This window comes from Coprinopsis cinerea (assembly GCF_000182895.1).
Source record: "Coprinopsis cinerea okayama7#130 chromosome 4 map unlocalized cont3.4, whole genome shotgun sequence".
NCBI lineage: Eukaryota > Fungi > Basidiomycota > Agaricomycetes > Agaricales > Psathyrellaceae > Coprinopsis > Coprinopsis cinerea.
Window position 1 is genome coordinate 536159 of NW_003307541.1, and position 13149 is coordinate 549307.

The 13149-nt window shown below is 51.4% G+C and overlaps 3 protein-coding genes across 3 annotated transcripts; 1 reads left to right on the top strand and 2 right to left on the bottom strand.

The window, feature by feature from the left end:
* Positions 1-7528: 7528 nt before the first annotated feature.
* CC1G_14328 (hypothetical protein) lies at positions 7529-8881 on the bottom strand (the record flags this gene model as incomplete). The annotated part of the gene is made up of 1 exon (XM_001840215.2): positions 7529-8881. The coding sequence occupies one exon, from the start codon at positions 8879-8881 to the stop codon at positions 7529-7531; it is 1353 nt and encodes a 450-aa protein (XP_001840267.2).
* A 561-nt stretch (positions 8882-9442) lies between these two features.
* On the bottom strand, positions 9443-9872 carry CC1G_14329 (hypothetical protein; the record flags this gene model as incomplete). The annotated part of the gene is made up of 2 exons (XM_002911287.1): positions 9443-9528; positions 9767-9872. 2 exons carry the CDS (start codon positions 9870-9872, stop codon positions 9443-9445), a joined length of 192 nt encoding a protein of 63 aa, XP_002911333.1.
* Positions 9873-10185: 313 nt separating this feature from the next.
* CC1G_02731 (GABA transporter) lies at positions 10186-12520 on the top strand (the record flags this gene model as incomplete). The annotated part of the gene is made up of 13 exons (XM_001840216.2): positions 10186-10204; positions 10366-10491; positions 10616-10643; positions 10702-10778; positions 10850-11103; positions 11235-11267; positions 11320-11529; positions 11598-11629; positions 11769-11797; positions 11893-11970; positions 12022-12167; positions 12237-12366; positions 12465-12520. The coding sequence occupies 13 exons, from the start codon at positions 10186-10188 to the stop codon at positions 12518-12520; spliced, it is 1218 nt and encodes a 405-aa protein (XP_001840268.2).
* Between the last annotated feature and the right edge of the window lie 629 nt (positions 12521-13149).

Consider the following 13149-nt stretch of genomic DNA (forward strand, 5'->3'; position numbering starts at 1 on the left):
CGCTAAGGTAAAGTACGTCCTCCTTACATTCTCCCCCTCTGGGCCTGCCACGCGGCCCACTACCTAAGGTAAATCCTGTCTACGATAGTTCGGTGTTATGTAAACGGTGTAAGCAGGTATTAAGCAGATGATAGGTATTTTAGGAAAGCAAAAACGCGAGACTCGAAAGCGGAGTTGGGGTGAGTGCAAGCAAATACGGGAATTTCGAAGGTTGGAAAATCGTGTATGGGTAAGCGAATGTTCGAAAACGTGTATCGGTAGAGAAGAAAGCAAATGAAGATTAAATGAGGAAAGTACGGCGGAAAACACGAGGGAAATGAGATGATTCTCATAGGAGATGGGGAGGGATCCGGGATGTGAGGTGTTGGCAGTGGGGCTCGTCTATTGAGCGCTGGGGGCGTCGACGTCCATGGTGGGTTCAATTGACGCAAGGAATACGTCGTCGACGTGAGTCTTGATCACCTCCTCGACTGTCGGGCATTCCTTGGGTAAGAGCGCGTTGGGGAGGACCTGGACACCGTTGCTGGTGGTGTAGATGGGTGTGTTGGCTGGTTTCCCTTCGAATCGAGCCGTCCTCGCCTTGTCATACATGTCGACGATCTCCTTGGGACGATACCACTCTGGGTTGTCGATTGGCTTGCCGACAACGCGATCCATCCATTGGTGAACCCAAATGGCTGCCTGGACTGCGGGGTGGGTGTCCGAGATGAACTGGGTGGAGTCAATAACTTGCCGAAGGAATACCTGCGCGAACAGCGCACAGTCATCGATATCGCGAGTCGTAAGGCCAACGCCGGCGCACCAAGCGATGATATTGGCGGTTGTAAGTGGTTTGGAGGCGTCATACGGGGTGATCGAACGATTGGGGGCGACGTCGAGGACCATAGTCTTGAGTACTCGATCGTAGAGGCCCTCGCATCCAGCCATCTTACAGAAAGCGATGGCGAATGCGAAGTTTTGGGTCCACGCCTTAGGGCCCCGAGCAGGCCCGAGCTGGTGGACGATGTCCCTCCCTCGGATGCACCGGATACTGACGCCGTTCTTGAGGTCCTCGAGGATGCCTCGTGGTGCTCCGTTGTAGTACGCGTACTCTGCCCATTTGTCGATGCCGTCAGACGGTTTGGGGTGGGGATATTTGTTGGGGAGGTGGTTGGTAGTCGCGTTGGGTCGATTCGGCGGGTTTGGCGACGAGTTGTTGGTGTTATACTGCGAGTTTCGAGGTCGTTTACGATGGCGTTGGTCGAGCTGTTCCTGGTGCGCGATCTGCTGTTCCAAAGCCCGGATTCGCTCGTCTCTGGCCTGGATAATGGCGTCAGACTCGCGAAGCTGCGCTTGGAGCGAGTAGACCTCGTCGTCTGCGCGATTTGCGTGGTTCCTGGCCTCGTCCCTCTCCTTCGTCACCTGCTCTAGACTCCTCTTCAACATATCCCTCTCCGCTGCGATTTCCCCCGAAAGCCTCGCGGCTATCGCATCCTCTGCCCTCTTCCTATCCCCTCCAAGGTCCAACGTCTTGCTGTGCTCCGCAAAGTAGCGGCATTCGTTGCAGCTCTTGAGATCGTGGGTTATGAGGATTTCCTTATGGTGAGCCCTCCACTCCCGGTCCCTAGGCATAATTTAGTAATGTAAATGGAAAAGAAAGCGAAAACAACGAAAGGGAAGGGGAATAGAGTGAAATAGGTAGTTATAAACGATGTGGTGAATGGGGAAGGGATGTCGAACATGAGGATGAGGTGTGTAATTAATGAAATTGTAGATAAAGCTGAGCTTGAAATGTTAAAGTCAGATTTATCGAACACGCGACGCGCGCCCGCGTTTAGGGGTTGACTTGTCCTTGACCTTTGAGGTCTCGGACCTGCTTCACCCCCTGAAGCTGGAGGTAATTATCAAGCGCCACTAATTTATTGCAGTTCGATAACGGTTCCCAAGTGGGCTCACCCACAGTCCATCGTACTAGGAATTCCATCGCTTTTCCACTTCCCCGATGGTCGATTATCTCTTCGACATACCATTCCGTATCATCTGGGGCGCCAAAATCGTAAGGTTCGGGCTTTGACCGATTCGGGAATAGCATGTCGTCACTTGGGTAGTGTGGTCTCAGCAATCCCACGTGGAACTTCGGATGGATTCTCCTCGACTTCAACTGCTCAGGTAAGTCTAGCTCGTATGTTGATGTTTTGGGCCACGCTTTCGTGACTTTGTAGGGCCCAATAAACTTCGGAACAAGCTTCGAAGCTCTCCCTTGTGAGATATTCAGGTTCTGGGTGGACAAATACACCGGATCCCCGACGTTAATTGGCGGTTCTTCACGTCGTTTATCGTTCGCATGCTTCCTCATGGAATACCCGAGCTGCGATTATCGCGTCATGGGCGTCTGCTATGTAGTGGAGTGCCTGGTTGGCGTATGCAGTGATTCCTGGCGGGAATCTGGTCTCGGTTTCCGGGAATGCCTTCAACATCGATGGCATATACCCATAGGTGAGTTCGAATGGCGCAAATCCAGTTGTAGCGCTAACACTCGAGTTGATAGCAAACTCTACCAGAGGGCAACGCGAGATCCAGTCCTTCTGGTCCGGTTGTACTGCACCTCGAAGGATCTGCGTGATACTTCGATTTACACGCTCTGTGACTCCGTCTGTCTGAGGGTGGAACGATGTAGACATTAGGAGTTTCGTTCCCAATAACCGATGGATCTCTCGCCACCATTTCGACGTAAACTTCGAGTCTCTGTCCGATACAATCGACTCTGGTAAGCCATGGAGTCTCACTATCTCTCGGACATAGATTTCGGATAATTCTGACGCTTTGTTCGTCGTGTGGACAGGAATTAGGTGCACCATTGAGGTGAGGCGACAAATTATCACCCAGAGGTAGTTCTTGCCGTTTACCTCTGGGAATGGACCGATGAAGTCCATACCAATCGATTGCCATGGCTTGGTTGGTACGGGTAACGTATGGAGCAGTCCCTGGGGTCGTTTATTCTCTCCTTTCGACATCATGCAAGTCTGACACGTCCTACAGAACTTCTGGGTGTCAACAAAGATTCTAGGCCACCAATACCATCGTCTGACGTAGTCTGACGTTCGTTGTGGTCCGAAATGACCGAGAATCTCGTGGGCTTGCTCTAGGACAATTCCTCGGAGCGATTTGTCGTTAAATGATCCATGTGGGACGCACAGTACGCGCTCTCCACCTCGATTTCGCGTATACACCAGCCCTGTTTCGACTTCGAACTGGGTATGCATCTTGGGCGACTCTAGGACCTTGCTGAACAGTGCATCGGTCTTATAGGATGCCCTGATCGCTTCTATGAACTCGTCTGCATTGGGAATGGTTTCCCCAATGCTATTCCCTCGAGTTCTCGACTCGAACACGGTAGGATCGTCCTCTTCGTTGTCCTGAGACTTTGTTGGCGCTTGTGGCTCGGTCTCCTTGCCTTTATCGCGTCGGTTCGCTTCTGCAAGTCTCTGGGCCTCAATATCTCGAAGTTCAACATTCTCTTGGAGTCTCCTCTGTAGCCTGGCCGATCGACGTGGCGTTTCAAGCGTCATTGCCCGAATTTCGACGTCGTTATTGACGATTTCCGCAACCCGCTGGGGTGGCAGATCATCCATGGCTTTGTCGAGCCTGTAGTCGGCATTCGAGTACTCAGAGATATCGTGTACATCGTCCCAGACGTCATTTTCAAAGTATCTGGACAATGCATCGGCTACTTTGTTCAGTTTTCCCTCGACATATCGGATATCGAAGTCAAAACGAGATAGGTACTCCATCCATCGAGTTTGACGAGCTGACAGTCGCTTTTGTCTGTCGAAGAACTTCAAAGCTTCGTGGTCCGTTACCACATGGATACGATATCCAATTAGCTTGTCTTCCCACTTTAACAAGGCTTCGAGTATTGCCAGGGTCTCCTGCTCGAAGACTCGGTAGTTCATCTGGGCGTCCGTGAACTTCTTGGACATGAAACCAGCGGGTCTGCATGTTTTCCAGGTGGGGCCTTGGCCATACATGGCACCAACACCACTGACTGAGGCGTCGCAAATTACCCAAATCGGCTCGTCAGTTTTACGAGGGTCGATTGGGCGAAGCACTGGAGTCGAGCAGCAGATCTGCTTGATTCTTTGGAAACAGGTCTCATGGATGGGGTCCCAACGGAATGCTTGACCATTCTTCGTAATGGCGGACAATGGCGATGTGTAGGCAGCAATGTCCGGGAGGAAAGGAGCCAGGTACTGCACCAGACCAAGGAACCTTTCAATGTCGTTGTAGTTCCTTGGTGTCCTCCAGTCTCGGATGCGTGCCATCTTATCGGCGTCGGCATGTATACCTTTCTCGTCGATTATATGACCTAAACAATCAACCTTTTCAGCGTAGAGATCACATTTCTCAGCCTTAAGGTAGAGGCATGCCTCCTGCAGCTTCTGGAACACGATCCGTAAGTGCTCTTCATGCTCTTCGATCGAGTCACTGTACACAAAGACATCATCAAGATACACATGGATAAATATCCCAATGTACTCCCGGAATATCATGTTCATGAGTCGTTGAAACGTCGCAGGTGCGTTGCAATCTCCCTGCTGCATCACAGCACTGACGAAGGTTCCGTACACTGTGGCAAATGCAGTCTTCCAGACGTCCTCTGGTTCGACTCTAACCTGCTCATAGGCGTCTGACAGGTCGATTTTCGAACGATATTTCGCCCGCGCAACCTCTAAGCGAATCTGGTCTTGATCCGGGAAGGGGGTAACATCTTTGACTGTGTTCTGGTTCCGTTTCCTACAGTCTACGACGGTTCGTAATCTCCCGTCCTTCTTGGGGATGCAGAGCATTGGAGCAGCTTGATCCACTTGTTTCTGCTGCCACCAACCGGCATCCGTGTACCGGTTGATCTTTTCCAGTAGCTGCGGTTTCAGCGAATCTGGACACCGTGGCATGTGGTAATTGTATTGCATCCTTTCGTCTTTAAGGGGAATGCGATGGTTGACGTCACGAAGGGGAGGTAACTTGGGAGGCGGACCCTCCATCATAGCCTTGCAGTTCTCGATCCAGTTCTCGCGTAGCCTTGGGATGTCCTCCTCTGTGAGTTTCCCCATCCTCGTTACGTCCTCAATATGTTTTTCAGCGACTTTGCGAAACACTCGTGTCGCTTTATTGATTTTTTGCACTGGTACGTGTTTCCGTTTCAGCTCATCTCGAATCCGCTTATCCGGAAACCAGGTGCGGGTGAACTCGTGGACGAACTCCACAGGTTCAATGCCCTTCATTCGAATACTCTCAATGTCGGCAGAGTCTTCGACTACAATGGGAATGCTAGGGGCAGGTTTGGGGCGATTTCTCGCCTTCGAATCGAATGGTTCACGACTCGAGGTATGTTTTTGTTCTTTTCTGGACGTCTCAATTGGTGGTTTGCCTCTACTGTGTGACGCACCCCAATTCTCCTCTTCAGTCAAGCTCATGAGTAGGGGACCATCGGGCATAAGCCCTTCGTTGATCTGACGGCCCTCTGAATCCTCCAACTCCTCAATCGTAACTCTGGTGGGGGTTGGAGGCCCGTCCTCCAGTCATTCCGTCGAATTGCCATGCATCTTTCGCATGGCTGATCGACGAGCGAATAGCTCACGCTCCTCGGGTTCAGTGAGCGTCGGGTACGCCTTCCCATTGATCAAAATTTGGGAATTCTTGAAATCGAGGACCACCCCATGTTTGTGCATGAATGGGGTGCCTAGGATCGCGTCGTACCGGTCAAGGTTAACAACATCGACGTACTCCTTCGAATTCTTGATTGAGCCGTAGCTGATGTTAACCCAGGTGCCGTAGTTGACACTTGCTCGACTAGCAATAGTCGCAAGCTGGAGTTTCAATTCCTTGGACAGAGGATGCACAGGTATGTCGTGTACCTTTGCAAAGGCTGGTCTAATCGAGTCTGTACTGCTCCCACTGTCGAACATAGTGATAGCAGACTGCCCACAGATGGATACTTTTGCAATGAGGAACCGCTTCTCCTCTGGCCTTCGCCCAGGACGTTCGATTGCCTGGGGCGATACATTAAGTTTCTTGAAGGGTCTAGTCATCGCCGTAGGCTCCCCCTCAATCGTTCGTACCGCTCCAAAGAAATCAGGTTCTTCAGAGTCGCTACTGGCCTCTACTATGACGTTTAAGCGATCGGAATCGGACTCTGGGTCGCTCGCAAACTCGTAGTCGCTCACTTGCTCGATTTCGGACTCATACTGGGCACCATACCCTCCAGTATCGTCCTCTGACTCGTCTATGTGAGCTATCTGTTCTTCAGACTCGCTCTGCTGTGTCTCCTCCGACTCGTCAATTGCGTTTAGTCGGTTCTGGCCCCTTAGAGCGTTGTCCAAAGTTCGGGCATACTTTGTCCGTTGCATAGTGGCCTACTTGACCACAAGAATAGCAGGTGCGCGAGTTGGACGATGCCTTCGTCTTTGGATCGCCAGCTTTCCTCAGTGATGTTCCTGCAGTTGCTTGGGTCGAACTCGGCCTCCTTTCGTCTCGAGAATCGCGATTCTTCGAGCCTGAGCTCTGCTCCCTCGAGTAGCTGTCGCGCTTTCGTCCTTCCAATCGATCTAAGGGCTGATAAACGCCAATTCGGCCTTGGTTATCTCTCACAAGGCGACCACTCGACTGGATTGTAGTGGTATCCGGCTCTCCAAGAGTCCTGTATACCTGGCTTGGACCCTACTTGGCTAGGTCTCGACGCCTTCACAGAGTAGTTGTACTTCTTCTTGAGGCGCTCAGATTGTTCGTAGTTAATCCCAGCTTGAACCAGATCTTTGATTCGTTTGTTGTTCTCTGGGGTATACCCCTTCTCAATCAAGTCGTCTCTCATTTCTTTGGGCAGTTGAGACAACATCTGGTGCATGAAATCAATAGGGTTGGGCTTATTGGGCATACGACTAGCCCACAGCCGAAGTTCCGTGAAGAAACTTTGCATGCCTTCCCTCGCACTGTACTTGACAGCGAGGTACCTCTCTTCGGCGTCTCGAGAGGCTGGTTCATGCACGAAACGAGCATAGAGTTCGGTTATGACGTCTGGGAATGTCCAATGCATTCGGGTACGATGGACACTCTCGACGTTCTCGATGTACCACCTCTGGGCTTTCCCAGTGAGGTAATTTCCGACCAGCTGAACTAGGAACGCATCTGTCTTTGACCCTCCTATCGCGTTAATTCGGGCAAAGTACACGAACCCGTACAGCCAGTTCTCGAAGGCATCAATATCATCTTCGCCTCCGTAAGTTTTCGGTGAAGGAATCTTGATTTTTCCGTAGTCCTTCATCACCTCAGGGATATTCATTTCATCACTAAGGACGTCATGAATCAATGCCCGGTACTTCTCTTTAGCTGCGGCCAGCCATTCGGAATCGACTGGGTCGTCGACTTCCTCAAACTGGGTTTGCAAGCTCGTCAACATTTGCATTTCGCGGACTTGGCTTTGCTCCCGCCATCTGAGTAACAGTTCGCTCGTACCTCTCCTAGCGGGATCCTGGAATGCTGGAGTCTCGCTCCATCAGGGATCGGGTTGTGGCCTCTGTTCTGACGTAGTATCTCGGCTACGGGACCTCCTGGAGGGGTGAGACTGTGAGCTATGTTGTTGCTCATGCTCTCGGTGGTACTGGGCAGCAGTATTGCTCATACCTCCGACATTAGTCTGCGGTGCGGGTGCCTGTGAGTTCACTGGCTGGTTAGGCACCCTCCCCCTCATTTCGTCGCCCTGGTTCTGAGGGTGTCGGTTACGAGGGTGGTCTTTCCCTTGGAGATGTGGCTTGGTGGACTTATTCACCCTTGGATCGTTTCCTGAGGGTGGTGCTCGGACAGCTGGGTCATCGTAGTAGGCAACTTTATTCCCATTCTCGTCTACACGCCAACGTACATTGCGATCGGCTACCGTAGGTATTTCGCCATGTCTAATCTCATCCTCTCGGAAGCGCTGGAGGATTTCGTCTTCCTCTCGCACCCGCTCACGAGGCGGGGTTGACAGCAACGGGAAGTCGGAGTCGTCCTCGATGACGGGCGACATTCCGAATCCCATGTGTACGTCGGGCAAGCGGTATCCTGAAGGGGGAATGAGCGGTGGTGGTCGGTAGTTCGGGTCGTACTGTCCAAACCCGTAATTCGACGGTCCAGCGACCATCCGGGGTGAGATAACCGCTGGGTTATACCCACCATCGTCGCGTCTCTTGCCCTTATCTTTGGCAGTTGAGGCCGTCGTGGTGACGGTTTCTTCGTTCGACTTGGTGTCCGGTGGTGACCGCAGTCGACGAATAGCGCTAACTCGACGACGATAGCTCTCGTCGTCTTCGTTAGGCTGCTGTGCCCTGAACAGACTCTGTTCAGCACTGGTCAGGTTCGGATCTGGGGGACCACCTACAGGTGGTACGATGATGGCGCTAGGGTCTGCCACACCGTTTCCTGGGGTTCCTAAGTGCCCAGGGCTGTCCGGTTCTTGTTTAACTTGGTGAGTATTCGAGTACGCTCGACTCGATTGGGAGTTACTCGCCTCGCTGCGAGATGGGAATGCTCCCGGTGGCAAGTTGTAATTCTTAAGTATCATTGCCATGACCTCTTCTTGTGATAGGCCCTGGTCCATGGCCATCTCGAGGTATTCCTTGGTCCTCGAGATACGACTGGACGTCGTGCTTCGTGTTGCCCAGTCGGTTACCTCCCATGGGTTATGGGTCATGAAGTCGTAAGGCTCGTGATGCCTGTAGACACCGGAACTTCCGTGGTTCCGTGCTGCGCTTCGCCTCCCTTCGTTCTGAGGGTTACGCGTCGTGCCGTAGTGTCCAGGTGGCCTGGGGGTCTGGTCACCTGAGTGGTGATGTGGCTGCTCGTCATCCGAGTCGTAGAACGAGCTAACCATCTTGTACTCGAACGTCGGGTGCTAGCGTCGTCGTCCGAGGTGCTGTACTAGTCGAATATACGAATAAGATAGAGATCCGCAGATCTATAGTGGTTGGGGTGTTCCCAGGAAGAGAGAAAAAGCGCGGTACGGATTTATGGATGCGTAAAAAAGTGTAAGGGGTGTGTGGTAAAGTAGCCTCGCCCTCGATTCACCACACGCAGAATACGCACGACCAAGGTTTATTGGAAGTATCAGTATCTACGTGAATGAATAGTGAGGTACGATGAGGCTAAGGGAAAGTTGGGAACGCGCGAGCGCTGGCCGTAAGGGCGAGCGCGTCTGATGCTAACAAAACCAAACAAGCCGATCTAATCTACGGCGCTAAGGTAAAGTACGTCCTCCTTACATCCCTCGCCCGACGTGAATACCGTAAGCGCCACCCTCGGTGTTCACCCGCGGCTCACGAACGTGAGCGCTTCGAATCGATCTTCGCGATGCGGGTGGCGTTGGCACGCTTCTGCTGCGTACTCTGTTCTAAACATAGCTCTTTCCCTACCCTGCTCTCTTCTTAATCCCTCCCTATTCTTTGGATGTCACACACTCCTGGATGAATTGTAAAAAACAACCCTCGGGCAGGCTGTTGGACTGATTATACATGGTGTTGGCTGCAGCAATGTATGTCAATGGATTGGTAGACTGTCTTCGTATAGAGATGCTGGTGGTGAAATGTGTCGTTGGTAGGCCTAGTCAGAGGCTTTAAAACTGGAGCCGGCGTCGTGAGGACTTTCAGAAATATCCCGTTTGCTGGCCACTCATCGCAATCACTATTGGCTAAATAATTAAACCCTAAACTCGAACCACACCCTCGCGAAGTCATCGCAATCCTTCATCGTATCGACTTACAGCCCATGGCGAAAGAAAGGAAACCGACGGTGGAAGTCCTGACGGTGGACAGGGACGAGGCAGAGCTTGCTAGGATGGGGTATAAGCAAGAGCTTAAGTGGGTCATTGTGTCAATACATCCCTCCAGCGCTGTGCTGACATATACACCATGGATAGACGAAACTTTGGAATGATGAAGGTTGGTAGATCCCCCTCACCAAGTGCATGTCGCTGATAGAACTGCCATTCAGAATTTTGGCGTTAGTTTTTCTCAGCTACAATTTTTTCGTCCCTCGAAGTTCAACGTTCAACGCTCACTGTCCTATAGCTGAATAGTCACGGTGTCAGAAAAGATTGAAAGGATGTCGAGGAGAACGAACCAGTAATCCATGATGTAAAAGGCGCAAATTTCGGAGTCGAAAGCATCGCGGCCCAATAGTATGGCCCACCCGAGGTTGGGTGCGTGCTGTCATGCGAAGGTGGAGTGAGTCGACAACGTGCACAGACAGAACCACCACCATGAATCCAACCTGCATATTTCTCAAGCCAAGGACGGTCAGATGTTGGATAGAGTAATTGATATAAGTGCACACCTGCCATTGAAAGCCCGACGAACATAGTGAAGAACGCTGTTCCAGAGGGTGGTCAAGCGGATGACAGATCATGCTCTCAAATGGACCTTACAAACGGCCAGGTATCCAACCATCACTGCGGGTCCTCCAGTATTCTGAGAGAATACAAGCTCAGTATAGAGAATACCACAGAAAAGAGGGAAAGACGCATACCAAGCCGAATAAGAATAGCGATGGGATGCCGGTAATGCCGGAGATGATAGAGAATGTCATTGATCAGGATGGTTCAATCTCCTAGGTCAGGTCGCTGTCACAGCAGGCATCGGGTTCGTCGAACTCTCCTGTGATTTCAACACGCTCATGTTTGACTATTCTCTTCGGTAGGTTCGGTTGTGCGACTTTCATTTCTACGGTATGTGCCTATGGCACCTCCTTTGAGCCTACACCACGAACTACGATCGGTACGTCGCGTCCGGCATCAGGATGATCCGCTTTTCCGCGTTGCTAAATCCGGTGATTGCCCCTTTGTAAGGGATCTTCGCTGGTGTCCTCTACAGCCAAGCCCTCACTAACACCTTTGGCACTGACCTCCTCCCGTACATCAACGATGTATCTGTCTGTTTTCATGCCTTTGGCACGATGTCGATTATCATCGCAATTCTTGCCAAGGCGCCGGTGCATCAATCGGCTTCGTTTGTGTTTACGAGGTTCATTGATAATACGGGCGTGGATGGAGAGGTGGGGTGGGGGGTGAGGGCGAGTAATGCGTATGTTGTCATCGTCGGGGTATGTTCTATGTTTTCTTTATTCCATCGGAGTGGAGAGTCTAATGTTACTTTGGTAGATCCTCTTGGCTCAAGTAAGCCGTGTCCTTGCAAGCGAGTTGATACGCCGACTGATATTTCCTGTGGTCTTAGTACACCCTACTCGGCTATGATTCCAGTGCTCATGTGCGTACCCTCCTTAACTTCTGTAGACGATCGCGCTGACCGGCGGACATAGCTGATCGAAGAAACGCACAATGCGGCTATGGCAGGCAGTGTTAGCATCATTATGGCTATCGCAGTCTCTGCCGCCCTTGGTTGGTTCCTTATCCTGGGACTACTGTTCTCTATGCAAGATCTCGAAGGGACAGTCAATTCCGAGACTGGCCTGCCTGTGATGCAGATATTCCTGGATACGCTGGGTCGTAACGGGGCGTTTGCTGCGATGGTAAGCACTGTTATGTAGAAGCGTTCGTCGCACAAAGGCTAACGTCAACCGAATTTCTTTGTTTCTAGGCAGTTGTGATATGCTGCATGTACCTATGCGGGTGAGTGTGACTTGGTATCCGAGATATCGCGCGCTGAGAGTTTGAGAAGAACGTTCTCCATGACCTCCAATTCGAGGATGATCTACGCGTTTGCACGGGACGGTGGGGTCCCAGGGCATAAGTTCTTCAACTATGTCAGTCCAAGGTGGAAATCGCCTCTTCGAACAGGTGAGTATTCGTTTCCACATTCGTCCCCATGTTAGCAGCTCGACTGAGATGACGGTTTGAAGTCTGGCTTTCATGCACTCTCAGCTTCATCTTAGGCCTGCCGAGTCTCGGCAGCGAGGTCGCCTTTGCAGCGGCCACTTCCATTGCGACGATTGGGCTCTACATATCTTATGGTCAGTCCTATCACCGTCCGTTATCACGATACTAATGGGCTTTTCTGATAGCTATCCCCATTGCTCTGCGCGTGATCTACCATGATCGTTTCGTCCGAGGTCCATTCCACCTTGGCAAATTCTCCTATCCCGTCGCGGTGGTCTCTGTTTGCTGGATCATCTTCATTACAGTCGCATTCATTATTCCTCAAATCAACGTCAGTACACTCTCATCTAGAACTTCCGAGTTACAATGTGATTGAAGCTAATCCTTCTCTGAAATCTAGCCTGTCAATTCCCAGACGTTCAACTATGCGTCGGTGGCCGTTGCTGTTGTTTCAGCATATAGCGTTTGGTTTTGGTTGTTAAGTGCCAGGAAATGGTTTACGGGTCCGGTTAGACATGTCGACCATGACGGTGCGTATTTCCGTGCTTCTGGTATAGTGATTGCCACTCAATGGCTGCGAGAATAGCTGTACTGGGCGAGCTGGAGTCTGATACCACGGGGTCCACAGCTGAAGAAGAGCAAAGTACATCCGCGGAGAAAGAGGCATCGGGTGATAAGCTCTAATACACAAAGCAGGGTTCGTAGTACTTGTATTCCTGAATTAGTTCGCCGTACTTCGAGAGATCTCTCCGTATTTACTCAACGCTTGGCTTTGCCCAATACCCTCACACAACAAATTGGGGACCGATTCAACTCAATGAAACTGGGAGAGACAGACTCGAAAAGGAAGTGAGAAAGGACTTGGGTGAACTACGAACAGAACAGGCGGATACGAACAACCAAATCAGAATCACAGCACAGTGAGCGCTGTGATTCGCTCGTGTCCGGTGTGTCCTTCGAGCTGTGACAGCAGTTCAGCGAAAAGGAGAAACCGGAAAAGTGCTTGAAGCGAGTACTTACGGTCACCCTGACGATTCGCTCGTGATCTATGAGATTTATCTGGGACTTGTACATGTTCCCCTGGGGTTGATGAGGATCGCGGACGGTAGTTTCGATATAGGGTAGTTGGGTTTTGAACTCCATGGCGATGGTCTGGAGGAGAGACCTCAGCGATAATGAGCCCCTATTTTGCCGCGCGTAGCACCTACGGTGATTGGATCACGGAAGATTCCGATCACCGTGACGCGTTGCTTGCGCGTCGTCGACGCTGAAATGGCCCATCTCCTCGTTCCTCTCTACCACATCCGATAGTC